The 15,335-nt window shown below is 33.4% G+C and overlaps 1 protein-coding gene across 1 annotated transcript in view; it reads right to left on the bottom strand.

Moving 5' to 3' along the window:
• Positions 1-15,335, bottom strand: part of LOC129799436 (GATA-binding factor A) — a 52,755-nt gene that overhangs the window by 12,526 nt on the left and 24,894 nt on the right. Inside the window, exon 2 of the mRNA XM_055843292.1 lies at positions 19-355. Coding sequence (XP_055699267.1) covers positions 19-337 — 319 coding nt within the window. The 5' untranslated portion in view covers positions 338-355. The remainder of the gene's footprint in view (positions 1-18; positions 356-15,335) is intronic.

Raw genomic sequence — 15,335 nt, 5'->3', positions numbered from 1 at the left:
AATGAATGTAATACTCACCATAGGGTGATGTGCTCTGAAATCGGGTGGGATCATACGCTCGCCACGAACTCATCATCATGGCGTTTTGTGCATAGAATTGTGGGGGCAATTGTGAGTGAGTGGTTGCGAATCCGTCTGCCGCCCATCCGTTTTGCGTGGCGCCGGCAAAAGGACTTGCGTGGGGTGCGTACTGGGAGGGTGGCAGAGCTCGGCTAGAGGGAACGTAAACCGGCGCTGTGCTGGGCGCATTAGCCGTCTGATGAAAAGACACGGGATTGTGACCACCAGTAGTCGCCATCGAAGGCATCTCTGAGTAAGCTGCTGTCGAATGGAACATGTGTTGATTCAAAAAATCCTACAAATAAAGAGAAACTTATAGTCTTTTGGTGCCACATCGTCAGTGATGGTCGCAGATTGAGACATTAACTCAGAGTAACAGATGTCTGAAGGTAAATAATGTAAATCGATACTTTTTTAAGAGTATATATAAGTGATAATAAATTACCCTCTATAATTTGTTAGCACCTAATAAGACCATAACAAATAAAATGTGAATATTAATTATTTAGATTGGGGGACTCGAACTAAATACCTCAAAACAAGAATAAAAGAGAATACATTGATTTATAAGAAGATCATATTACTACATTTACATCTTAATGAAATAATTTCCCCCGACAATCTGTGGAATGCACTCTACATGTTAGTGGAGACTCATTGACACAGGTGGAGAAGTTCAAGTATCTCGGGGTGTTATTCACGAGTGATGGTAGGATGGAGGCAGAACTCTCGTCGCGAATCGGTCAGGCTTCTGCAGTAATAAGGGAGCTTGGCAGAAGCGTGCTGAGGAAGGTCGAGCTTAGTCGATCGGCTAAATTATCGGTTTTCAAAACTGTGTTCACTCCTATTCTCACCTATGGTCATGAGATTTGGGTAATGACCGAAAGGGTAAGATCGCGAGTGCAAGCTGCCGAGATGAGGTACCTTCGAGCGGTTAAGGGAATCACTCGTAGAGATCGAGTGAGGAATGTGGCCGTTCGTGAGGAACTAAGAGTCGAGGAGCTGCTTCTTCGGGTTGAGAGATCACAACTTCGATGGTATGGACATGTTCAACGCATGAATGAAGAAAGATTCCCCAGAAAAGCTATGGAAGCCATAGTGAGGAGACCTCGGCCTCGAGGCAGACCTAGGACAAGGTGGCTGAATCAAATTCAGAATCTTGCCTTGGAACGCCTCGGGATCGAACCCGAACATCTTCCTGAAGTGGCGGAGGATCGACAAGCGTGGGCTGCTAATTTGGATGTCATGGGCCCGCGACCCCAATAAGGATAAGCGGTTGAAAATGAATGAATGAATGAAATAATTTCCATTAAAGTTATTTGAAATCTGACCCCCAATTCTGATGTCCGTCACGAAATTTATCCAGATTTTTCGGGATGGTGGTTGTGTGTGTGAAGCCGCTTCAGCTCATATTTTGTGCACTTTTGAGCAAATTATTCACATTTAAACACAGAAACACCCTTCACAAGATGAAAATTGTCGTGATTTGATTTACTAAAACATTAAATTCGCGAAAAACTAGAGAAAAATCCGTGAAATTCAATGCTTTGTTCAATGAGGCTGTCATTTCTCAATCATGCCATTGCTCTCGCTCGCACTCTCTCGTTCACTCTTTAATTGCGGGATATTTTCAAAATCATTTCCGTTGCATAGCTGGCTTCATCAAATCACTCAAATTTTAATTTCTTTGTTACAAGTGTGGTCCAAGGTAACAAAATAATTTTTTTAAATGATTTTTCCATATGAATTTATTAATGCCTTGGGTATTTAATAAACAATTTCGTTATGAACTATAATACCTAAAGTTTTTTTTTTCTAAAACACAGTGCAATAAAATGAAATCCTTTCTTGTGGGGGATGCAAGTGGATGAGTACTTTTGTTTTCCTTTTGGTGTTTCATGAACATGTTCTCCCGAGACATTTATGGAGGAATATCACGTCAAACTTCTGAGATATCTTTAGGTAAAAATTCTCAAGAAATTAATAAACTTGCTTGTTTAAACTCGTGTTTATCTCAATAATTGTACATTACAGAACGTTGGTGTCCAGAATCCAGAAATGATTTTTGCAGGAGAATTCAAAGAAAAATTCCCTAGAACAAACTAATTTCCTATCATTTAATTTTTCCTGTAATTTTCTCGATTTTTCTCATAAATCCTTGAATATACTTCAAATTTATAAATAAGGCTGTATAGGACAACTTGTGTCCTTCGCGAAAATATTTCCTTGAAAAAAGATCTGGGCCACTGAATATCATAGTATGGGAAGGAAGAGATAATGTTAACATCATCGTAAAATATGAACAAAATAATCTATTAAAATATGAATATTTTGTCCTTCGATTATAAATTTTTTCTTCCAAGAGATTTCGGTGCCCTGCGCAGCGCACCTTCTTCATTAGTCGAAAATGTCAGGTTTCTGGGACTTTGTCTTTCTTGGCGCCAAAGGGATGTCTTCATTGGGTACATGCGGTGCATGGGTCCTAAATCACACACTCCACGAACAATTTTACAGCGATATTTTACTTTTTACAAATAAGTTACTAAATGAGTTAAGCAAAACTTAGTTAGTAGCCAAGAAAGATTTTTTATTTTATTTTGTTTAACTTGTGTAGTAACTAGTAACCTTATTTGTAAAAAGTAAAATATCGCTGTAAAATTGTTCGTGAAGTATGTGACTCAGAACCCATGTACCCAATGAAGACTTCCCTTTGGCGTCCAAGACAGACAAAATCCCAGAAACCTGACATTTTCGACCCGTGAAGAAGGTCCGCAGGGAACCGAAAAAGCTCTGAGAAGAAATGTTTTTTTTATTCTGGGCTGAAATGTTCCATTCAACGATCATCAGATTATTGTTGTTAATAAATTGTTACACCGGCCCCTTACCCTTAAGTTCTCCGTGTTTATGATCTTTAGAGAACTTAGCTCTTTTTCGAGAATATTTTCGTGAAAGTAGTCTTGCGCAATCCTTTTCGGGGATTCGAAGGATATTCAGGGATTTATGAAGAAAATGAAGAAAATTATAGAAAAAATTAAAATTAAAAATTAACTAGTTTAAAAATGTAGTTCTAGGAAAATCTTCATTGAATTTTTTTTTCACAAATCGTTTATGGACAACACCATCCAAAACACCAAAAAAATTGTTCGTGAAGTATGTGACTCAGAACCCATGTACCCAATGAAGACTTCCCTTTGGCGTCCAAGACAGACAAAATCCCAGAAACCTGACATTTTCGACCCGTGAAGAAGGTCCGCAGGGAACCGAAAAAGCTCTGAGAAGAAATGTTTTTTTTTATTCTGGGCTGAAATGTTCCATTCAACGATCATCAGATTATTGTTGTTAATAAATTGTTACACCGGCCCCTTACCCTTAAGTTCTCCGTGTTTATGATCTTTAGAGAACTTAGCTCTTTTTCGAGAATATTTTCGTGAAAGTAGTCTTGCGCAATCCTTTTCGGGGATTCGAAGGATATTCAGGGATTTATGAAGAAAATGAAGAAAATTATAGAAAAAATTAAAATTAAAAATTAACTAGTTTAAAAATGTAGTTCTAGGAAAATCTTCATTGAATTTTTTTTTCACAAATCGTTTATGGACAACACCATCCTACTCGTTATTGAAATAACATGCATTTCATCAAATACTTTTACCCATTTCTTGAGAATTTTCACATTAAGATATTTTAGAATGTTGAAGTGATGGACCATAAGTATCTTTGTGGGATATGTTCTGGAGACACCAAGAAACCCCAAAGTATTCATCGATAATTATTTTAATTTTTCCTCGTGGACATTAAATTTATGTAATTATATATTACATAAAATTAATAGAAACAATTTTAACAAAAATTTATGAGCACTAAATCGTGAAATTTTCACTTAAAATGCATCTATTTTGCCATCTCACGACCTCCAGGAGCTCGCGAGATAAAATTCGCGGGATATTCAAAATAACAGCAATTATTCCGCTTTTTGTGCACTACTACACATGCCATCCCTCTGAAAGCGCCACACTCTTTATCCGTGCCCACTCATACAGAGTGAAGACTCTGTGTATGATGTATATTCTATTTCGCAAAATCGAGAAAATTTTGGCGGGATAGCAATGTGACGGCATCAGAATTGCATCACTGATAAAACCGATATTTCGGTTATTCAAAATATATCTTTCTACAATTTAAGTAAAAATGATATTTGTACAATTATAATAATTCATATAATTAATATGTTATCTCTAAAGTATACCACTTAAGATTAATAATGTTAATTTTATATATAAAATGATTTTCGTCACTACTGTGATAAATGCTAACATTATGATATATTCAAAGTTTGCATGTTTCAACAGAAGAACACTGAAACAACTCGTAAATTACAAGCGCAGTTGCAGTGTATATTTATTTTTCAAAAAGAGATAAACAGAGACATTTTGCAAAGAAATATAATCCCAGTTAGATTTGCTTCATAACAACTGTATTACGCTCATTAAGTTAAGTAATAAATTAACACCATGATATATTATTAAGACACAGTTCTTCCATCAACAATCATTTTCCGCATCAATTGAAATTGCTGAATTAACACTTACTGGTGTTCATGTGTGTTTTAACATACTACTATTAGAAATTATTATTAAACTATTATTCATAATTAATTTATTGTGGGCATGTTAAATCAACGTTGCGTAAAATAAGTGATATACGCTATCTTTATCATTTTCATGTTGTACTTTTTCACGCGGGTATTAGAATCATCACCATACCTATTTGTGGTGTACAATTGCGTTTTTTCTTCCTTCTACCACATTTGACTGATTTGTCACTGAGAATGGAAACAAAGGCCGCAATTTATAATGATAATCACATGTTCAAATTTACAACTGAAATGAGGGTCGACTCGAGGAAAATACAAATTAATTCTCTAAGTTTATATATATATATATATATATATATATATATAAAGATTCGTACATATGTACATTCGTACATAGACATACATACAGTATTTCTATATCTTACAAACAGAAGGCAAATTATGTGCCATAGTGGTTGAATAATAATATTTAAGAAAGAAATTCACCGGAAATTTGCGATAAAATTATCTCAAATTTGTTATGGATCAATGCCAGTTGGTAGCCCTTTATCACTAGATTTTTTTCTGTAAATAGGAGTCATACATGATGGAGCCATTTCTTTTTACACTGAAACGACTCTTACACCAAAAAGGCTCCTGTTGTCCTGATGATTACGAAGTGTACGTATTTTGTAAATAATGTTGTAGATATCAGGGTATAAATTTTTTTCGAAAATTAAAGCATTGGAGACCACCACAAGTTAGCGATCGCTTTTTTGAAATAAAGGTGATATTTTCCCCATGTCTTCTCTTCCTACTAGTTCTCCGAAGCTATACTTTTTTGGATATCTCGAAATCGATTCTCTAGATTTTTTTAGCTAAGTTTCGGGTTTGTTAGAAGTTACCTAAGTCGACATTTTGTCTATATTTGTAAAAACCGTCGAATTTTTCATTCTATTAGATCGAATTCTAACCTTGAAGTAAGACTGATGGATCACATCAGGTTTCAACAGACTATGTATCGGATATGAACCAATAAATAATTTGTGCTTGAAATTCAATCGTACTACAATAATCTTTTAAGTGATCAATTGCATCAAATCGGTTCATATTCAATTCAATTCAATTCAATTCAATTTATTAATATTTCATAGGACAATCTGTCCTCTGTACAAATAAAAAAATAATAATAATAACAATTACAAGAACAGCTCATGTAGAACACGAGGAATGCGTGGCAGCCACAAATCTAAGGATAAGCTCCCTGTTCCGCTCGCGAGGCAAACCATTCCAGAGAATGACCCCTTCAACAAATAGGGAATCGCGGAGAATGCGACTACCCGAACTAGGCACACGGAGACACGAAGCCCTAGTGGATGATCCAGCCAACACAAGCTCCGCGAGATACCGTGGCACTCCAACACTCAGTAACCGTGAGACAAAGTCTACAGCACGAGTCTCCAGGTAAGGAAAAAGTGGAAGACCAATGATTGAATCCACCCAAGGGGAAATGTGATCGAACTTACGGAGCCCGTAGACGTACCGTACACAGGAGTTGAAAGCTCTGTTCAGCCGACTCTGCGTCTCAGCGTTAGCACTGAAAAATAGTTCAGCCCCGTACGTAAGGAAAGGGACTATTAGAGCTCTAACTAATAGAAGCCTTGTACCCTGGGGCGTGAAGGACTGAAAGCGTCGCAAAGTGCGCAAAGTGAGGAAAACTTTCCTGCAAATCTCAGCCGCATGATCAGACCACGTCAGAGTTTCATTAAAAATGATACCCAGGTCCTTGGCCCTAGAAGTGAAAAGAACCACCTCATTTGAGAGATAAATTGGGTGAGGTTCAGGATTCCTCCACCTGGTGTGAATGATTAAGGCTTGAGATTTAGCAGGATTAAGAAGAAGGCCGTTGCAGTCAGCCCATTGAGCAATTCTTGAGAGGTCATCATTGATGGCCTCAAATGTGTAAAATGAATGGGACGGATCTCCAGAACAGTACACCTGAAGGTCATCTGCGTACAAGCATAACCGCAATAGCGAAGAACTTGCGGAAGATCATTGATAAAGAGTGAGAACAGGATAGGTCCCAAAATGGACCCCTGAGGAACACCTTGAGAAATGTCAAGTTGACTGGAACTATTGGCGTCGTGATCCGGTAAACGTTAAAAAAAATTACGGAATTACGAAATTTTGTAACTCATAAACGTTACCCGTTAATTTTAAATATAGCTCTCGCTCTCTTCATTTATGAACTCTTCAGAAAATTTAAATGATCTAATTTAAATTGTTTTGTGGAATTATGCGTTCCTCACGTTTTTACTTTTTTGATTTAATTTTTTTTTTAAGTACAAGAAAAACGGAAGAACAATAACTAATAATTTTGAAATATACTCCAAAAATTTAAAAAGAAAGTTTTGAACTCGATCGTTTTTTTCTACTTTTGATTTATTCTTGTATTGGAAGAATTAGCCAATCTATTAGTAGGGTAAGGGCTTATAATTTTGGATAAGGTGCTTATAAGCCTCAATGTTCCAAGTTTGAAGTGCATTTCATTTCATGCAGATATTTTCAATACTAACTGACTTTTTTTTGATACTCTCTTTTCAGAAGAGTTGCTTAGAAACATGGCAAGCTGTTTATTGTCTTTGTTTTTACTAAAATTAGTCTTAATACATTTAAAAATGAATTGATATGTAGAGTTGAAATTGACTCAAATTTTGGACACCTTGCTTGTATATTTGGACAGCTAATCTGCCTCAATAGAATGCCCTTTGCTCTTCATTTTATGAACTAATCTTACCAAGTCCTCTTCCTGTTTATGTAAGGGAACCGTAGAATGTTACAAGAATCACGGAAACTTTCCATATCATTCATTAAAGATTAAAGTGAGTTGACTTCGGTACTCCAAGTGCACTCGGATTCGCGCATTCTCTGGGCTCTCCGGGAGCCTTTCAAGGCTTTTCTCACTACATCTCGTTCGTAGAGATGATGCTCCTTTGTTTCTCCAGGCATTAATGGAACATAGTCATCACAAAAGCTAAAAGTTCACGAAATTTCGAGAAAGGAACACCTGTCCAAAATAAGGATTATCACCTCACTGGTGAATCTCTTAGAAAATTTGCCATTTTCCACGCGAAAAACGTAATTCACAAGGCAAGTCTCACTTTAGGTCAAATATACAAATCACCATTGACGTGAATCAACACAATATTCAATGAATATTTAATAATATCGCACTCAAAAAAGCGAAGAAACATTGTTAGTACTTCACCGCAGGTAAATAAGACTGCATTTTCAACAAAGCAATTTTAACTCCAATAATATTCAAAATTTAACGTATTTAGTGTTAAAATCTTCCAAAAAGAACAAATATTTAGATAGAATTCATTGTTAATCAAATATTGCAATAAAAATTAATAATTTTAATCAATATATTTTTAGTGTCCAATTTTACCCTCAAAGTGTACAAATTTAGAAACTGTCCAAAATTATCAGCCTTACCCTAAACTGCTGTTCAGGATTGTTGCCTTTTACCCCATTCTTTACCATGGTATTATACATCATACGCAAATTGAGTGATTTTAGATGATTTATTCCTGGGCAATTCTTATCCTAATTCCTGTCGAGAATGGATTTTTAGTTACTTTAGTTCTTCAATTATACTTGGAAAAAATAGTCCGACAGAAACGAAAATACATTTTGTTATTGCTTTCTTGTTTCGCGTAAGGTCATGCAAATTTTTTGCTCAAAATGGCGAACGGAAAATTCGACATCTCGTCGAATTTGTTAAAATTGGTCTCTTTCCTCTTTCCTGATTTGAATTCTAATTGCCAATCTGTTGTCTTGGATAGTTACTCATATCTAAAGCAATAGAGTTTGTAATGAATTATTACACAGAATTTAAATTCAGTGACCGTTAAGATGTGTGTTTGACAGGGGCTCCCCGCACCCCTTTATAATAGATAAATTTTTTTCCTTTCAAAAAATTCATCTATTAATCTGTAGGAAACTAATCCCAAATATAAACATTCTATCTTAAGTATTTCTGGTACATTGACTTAATGGGTTAATAGGGATGCTTTATGTTTTTATGACCTTCTCTATATAATTTGTCACATGTAAACGACAGTTGACATACCTAGAAGATACTTAGAAGACACCAAGAATCCTGAAGTATTGTAAAGAATAGAGAAAGAAGAAAGAATATATATTTTAAAAAAGATAAGAGTTTAATATTTTTATAACATATATTTTAATAAGTATACGTTTAATAGTAAGTATACGTGCATTAAACATATTAAGAGTGTAAATTGTATTTTATTTTCATATGAAAAAAAAATTCACCAAAATGGCAAATTTGCCAAAATTTAATATAAAAAGCCTTTTCTAAAGATTTACATTTACTGAGTCACTGAAACTGGAATCAACATTTCTATGTGCAATAAAAATTCAAATAGAGAAAATATACTTATTTATAAAACAATCATATAAATAATTCATTAATACTTAAGAGTGAATAAAAAACACTCTGGCTTTTACATTTGGAAAGAAGTCTTAAAAGCTTTCCGAACCAATTAAAATGAAATCGTCTTTGCTGTCTACCCTAATGCATGGGGTCAAAGTCGGAACGATCATCAACGCCGTGATATTATGAATAAGTTTCTAAGTTGCTCCTAAAAAGCCTAAAAAGCGATGTCTTCGATATTGCGACTTTCTGTCACAAATACGACTTGTTTTTCCTCTCACACTTAAAGACCAACCCAACTGTCTTCACGTGAGGAAGTGAATAAGATTTGAGAACATCAATCTGTTCTCATCAATGTGTTTATGACCAAGAATGACAAATTTTTTGAGAAAGAATGTTGAAAATCAAACGCTTAGCATTGAAATGTGCCGACGGGTCTCAATCATGATGTAATTTATGGAACCTGCGGTCTTCAGCCAATAAGTGACTACATCGAAACGCGCTTCGGCAGCTTTTTTGAAGTCAACCGTCTTAATATATAGTATATTGAAATATATTATATACATGTAAGTGGTCCAACACACACTGGACACTGGATATTTATAACCTGCGAATAAAAAATGCGCACATATATATAATAATTTTTGTATATTCTACACAACTCAGAATTGGTGTCGTTAATAGACGAACTACGTAAATCAATTAACATATTTTACAAAATTATAAAATGGTGTTAAAAAAGCATTTATAAATATGCGGAATTCATAATAAAAAATGAACATATCCTATGCTTTAGTAATAATGTTGAATTTTTATTCTCAGCTCCACATATTTACTTAATATCAATGTACTGTACATTTAGGGTTACTATTATGTCTTTGATCAACAGGTAAGAAGCAAAATATTCGGAAGTAAATTTGCTAACATACGATATATACTATAGTATATATACTATAGGTCGTTCGAAATGACTAGGTTGACTAGTCATAGTCATTTGACCGATTGAAAACCGCCTGTCATTTATCTCATGTGTCGAGAAATGTGAATACCAGGGTTGTAATGTTAGTTTCTTTTATATATTTCACGGCGGTTATGTACATAATTATAATAATAACATATTGACTAAATTTTAGCCCATCGGTTGCCTGTACTTATTAAATATTAAGCGCTATTAATTTTAATATAAAACATATTGACAGTTCCATTCCATATTATTCAATCAGTTTGGTCAAATTTCATAATTGGATTGGTATATCTAATCGGTGAAGATCGCCCTTAGATGTTGATATTAAATAAAAGTTTACGAACAGCAGAGGCAAAGTTACCTGCATTAACGTATGTATGAATGTAGCTTTATGTCACCAAATTTTTCCCCTGTAGGGGAGACCGCGGTACTTTTAACCAGCAAATGAGGCTTTTTTTCGCGCATGATTTGTGAAAAAAATGATAAGATTTGTCCAATGTTTTTATGTTTCATAAAGTAGCATTAGGATATTGGCTGATGAAACAGTGTAGTTCCAAGCTCTAAAATCCTTGACTTTTTCTAGAAAGGATAATGAATAAAGTATGACACATTGGCTACACGTGCCCTGGCCTGTGTAGATAGGGGAAAGTGGGGCTACTTTGAGCTGTGGGGCTAGATTGTTATACGACTTTTTCGCCTATTTCTAAATGAAGCTGGTTCTTACAATTATTTTATTTAGATCCACAATTACTTTCTCTATTCAAATTACATCATGTTTAAGTCCAGTTTGCATAAGTAATATGCGAAAAAATCGTATAACAATGTAGAACCACAACTCAAAGTACCCCCACTTCCCCCTTTAGACACTTTTGAGGTAAATATTTCTGGGAATATGGGGTTGTGTTCCTATTTTCATTAAAAAATATTTTGCTCAAGGAACATTTTGAGGAAAACGTGAAAAACCCACTATCTAATTCTACCCCTGGCTAATTGTACCTCGGTCTCCCCTGCAGAATTCAGTGTTCCAAATAACATTTATCATGCTAAAACTTTCATAAGTCGAATTAGTGTAGAATGGCGTGGAGTCGTCGATATAATGTTCTCTATTAGACATGATCATGACATTTTTGTATTTAAAACTTGGTGAAAGAGCATGGAAAAGTGAGAAAAATGTTATAAATGAAAGCGTTGCGGAGGTGTGCAAGATTAATTGATTTCCGTGAAGCTTACAACTGTGGTATTGTATGTGGGCTTTAATAACTATAAAATTTGTCTTCTATATACATATATTTCATTGAATTTATATTGCAAACTGGTCAATATTTGATGAAAAAAATCATAATGCGATTTAAAATTAAGTTTCAATTAATTTCAAAATTGTTTAGACTGTTCAATTCATAATAAATTTTTTCTGATCCTACAGATGATATAAAATATTAAAATTATTTATTAATTTCCATTATAGTAAATATTGCAAGATTCTTTGTATAAAATTACTCAAAAAGATCATGAGGATATTATAGCATAAGTAACCCTATTAATTTTATAGCCTAAGAAAGAATAGGGAGATTTTATTCTTTGGGAATTCCCTAAGAAAACCCGATTATGTACCAGTAACTCAATTGAGCTGGTGTATGTTACTGTCTGTGAATTTTCAATATAAAACAGATTCTTTCCATTAACTTTATCTCGAAGGCGCCAGCCAAGATGAGAATTCTGTGCACCACAAATATGCGGTGCGCCTCCAACCAATCTTCTAAAAGGATTCTTATATGAAACGGTCCGCTTTTTCCTCTTATACATATAAATTTTAATGTATATTCAAATGAATCCAAATACATACATACATATGTTTTCTTACACAAGACGCAATGATTTCTTTTAATTTGATTTATATTTGCTTAAAATTCTTTTTGATCCACCTTTTGCAGAGAAATCACAGATACTTTTTTCTCAAAAAAATAAGTATCTTGAATAATATATGCAGAAGAAGATTAAATTCATAGTGGACGGTATTTTTAATGATAGTGATTTTTAAGTAAATGTTCTTGAAAAAAAAATTCGATTCACATAATTTGCTTGCGAATCATTAATTAATTTAACCACAAAGTTAGTTTATTACAAAAGTAGCCCTTTCAAATGATTGGATCTGCCTGTTACCTTCTTTGTGGCCAAATAGTAAGTGATATCGATTTTCGGTCTTCAGAGTCATTCCCCGAGACCCAACTATTTTCTATATAGTAAATATCTAAGTTCAAAAATGACGAATTTTCAAATTATCGTATCGATGAATGATTTTTATTGTTTTATTTTTTATATTACCATCTTTTTAAGCAAAAAACTTATGGCAATAGAAACTACAATAAGTATATACACTGGTATTATAAGAAAATTGATTTAAATTTTTGGGATATTTTTGTTCCTATCCTCCATAGAGACAAAAAATACACCGAATCAGACACTTTTAGACTTTTCAAGAATAAATGTAAGACGTTTCATAAGCTTTGTTTATCGGTTTAATTTTTATTGTTGATTTTCTGTCTGTAAAAGTGCCTCGTCATTAAAGGGTTAAAAGTGAGAAGTTTTTTTTTGTATTAGAAGATTTGGTACAGTAGTTTGGAGGGATTTAGATATGTACTAGATTTTTGTATACATATTAGATTTTGTTAGATTACTAGATTTTATCTCAGATGACTGTGAGCTTAATCCCTGATTAGTTTATGAGTTGACTTCAAATAGTTCTATACAAAAAAGTGTACTTGTCAAGGGGATGCCCCAGTATAAAATGTTATTCATGTAGGATTCGTAACAACGTTGAATATTGAGGTAATACTTCTTTTAATTTGACAAATAACTATATTTCAGAGATTATGTAATTCACAATTGAATAAAATACTTCTTCATTCTTGGATTAATTGGACAGGACTAAAGTTTTTCACAAAAAATGGGCTACTACGTTTTCATAAACATAAATTATTTCCCACATTCATATGATAACACAATTATTGGGTTCTCAAGGCCCAAATTAAACCAGTAAAGAATTATATGAAAGTCAATAAAGAGATAGTCTTAGGAGATTGTGATTTTCATAAAGATTTGTCTTCTACTTGGAGCATTTCTCGTAATTAAGTCTATTATTCTCATAACTGTTTTATCAAAAAGTCTGGGTTTTAAAATATTGCACTTCAAAGTCATGATCCTTTTAACAAATTTTCAAACAAAAAAAAAAAACAAATTTAAGAAAATTACGGTTTGGTAATATTTTTAATGTGATTTATGGGATTTTTAATGAATTTACATAAATTTAAACATTTATTGTAAAATGACGAAAATTCACCTTATTTAGTTCTTTAGATTTTTAATTTAAAACTTAAATTAAAATAAATTAGTCTTTTTTTTATTTTCATTCTTTTATTTTTGTATTTTTTGCATATATTGCGTTCTGTAGAAAGTTACTTTCAATATATATATGGACTAATATATATATATATATGCTATGAAAAATCTAATTAAAATTTGCTGAAAAATCAAATAAAATTTGCACCTTCTTATGTTATGCTGTGCACATAGGCACCTCTCCAGATTCCTCTAATTTTATTGAATCAAATAGTAAATGAGAGCTTCTAAGCAATGTCGCCTGTAATATGTAAAATTTGTATTTATATGCCACACACAAATCCAATTTGGATCTTGCCTGGTAGTTATTTTATTTTTTCCTGAATCCTTTCGTGAAAGGGATTAAGTGCATGAACAAGATTTGGCCACATCAAATTTCAATATAATAAATTACTCCACACAAATAAAACTATCGTGTTTTTTCATTTCTAATAAAATTTTCAAAGAAGCGGCATCTTTAAAACTAGACACACTGATACACACTGATACATATAGTAATCGTTTGGCTTTTCTGATTGATTTTTTTAAAATCCATGTGTATTATCGGACACAGAAATCAGAAACTTTAACAAAACATTTTATTTCCTTAAAATTTTATATGCAAATCGTATGTACAATATTGCGTATGATACATACAGTGAGTGTCAATAGTTTGTTGCCTAATGGATGTTTGAGAAATCAAGTGAAAAAAATGATAGAAAAAAATACTTTTCCAAATTTTTCTTTTTGCAGATGAGTTCCTTGTAATCCGTAGATATTATTTATGGTTTTCAAAAAAAATAATTAATTTTATTTCATATCAAAAATAATTGTTTTCCAAAAGTTGGTCATTTTTGAAAAATCAAAAGTTTGTTGCCTCTTTAAAAAAACTAATTCAAAATGGTGAAAACGTGCAACCAACTTTATGTAAACCGGTTACATTTTGAGCTTATATCATTTGATAGGCAAATGGTGGATTTGTACATTTTTAAGGCTGTCAATGGTAAATATATAGGTGTAAGAGTGATGATAAATAACAAGAAATAATCAGTTTTTTGATAATTCATAATTTAGGTTACAATGGCAAATTACAAAAAGTTGAAAGGTGGGATATTGTCCAGAGATACTGCTGGAAGGAATCGGCGTCGCTTAATTGCCAAATTTTATGGAAATTCATAAAAAGTTATACATAAAATGGGCAAATATTATAGTTATGAGGCACGAGTACATCTGAAAAACGCTACTGGTAGACCCAGGGTTTCGACTCAGAAAGTCGATAACCGCAATCTAGGTATCTCTAATAGTAACCCCATGATGTTTGCTTCAAAAATTCAAAGTTGGCTGGTTACAGAAGGCATACAGGCTTCAAAACCAACCGCAATTTAATGAAAGTGGTAAGAATAATTACTTGGTTTGCAGGTTTCCATTGGTAAACAAAACCAATCTGGTTAAAAGGTTGTAAATTCACTTGGAGCATGCTAAAAACGTAAAAATACAACCTCTTACGCAGTTTGGTTTTGCTTACCAATGGAATCTTGCGAGCCAAGTACCTATTCTTATATTTTCTTTCATTTTGAGTTTGATTTTCGAAGCATTTGAAGCCTGTATGCCTTCTGTAACCAGCCGACTTTGAATTTTTGAAGCAAACATCATGGGGTTACTATCAGAGATACCTAGAATGCGGTTATCGACTTTCTGAGTCGAAACCCTGGGTCTACCAGTAGCGTTTTTCAGATGTACTCGTGCCTCATAACTATAATATTTGCCCATTTTATGTATAACTTTTCATGAATTTCCATAAAATTTGGCAATTAAGCGACGCCGATTCCTTCCAGCAGTATCTCTGGACAATATCCCACCTTTCAACTTTTTGTAATTTGCCATTTTAACCTAAATTATGAATT

This window comes from Phlebotomus papatasi, chromosome 1 (genome assembly GCF_024763615.1).
Source record: "Phlebotomus papatasi isolate M1 chromosome 1, Ppap_2.1, whole genome shotgun sequence".
In the NCBI taxonomy this organism is placed as follows: domain Eukaryota; kingdom Metazoa; phylum Arthropoda; class Insecta; order Diptera; family Psychodidae; genus Phlebotomus; species Phlebotomus papatasi.
This window is presented reverse-complemented; position numbering and strand designations above follow the sequence as displayed.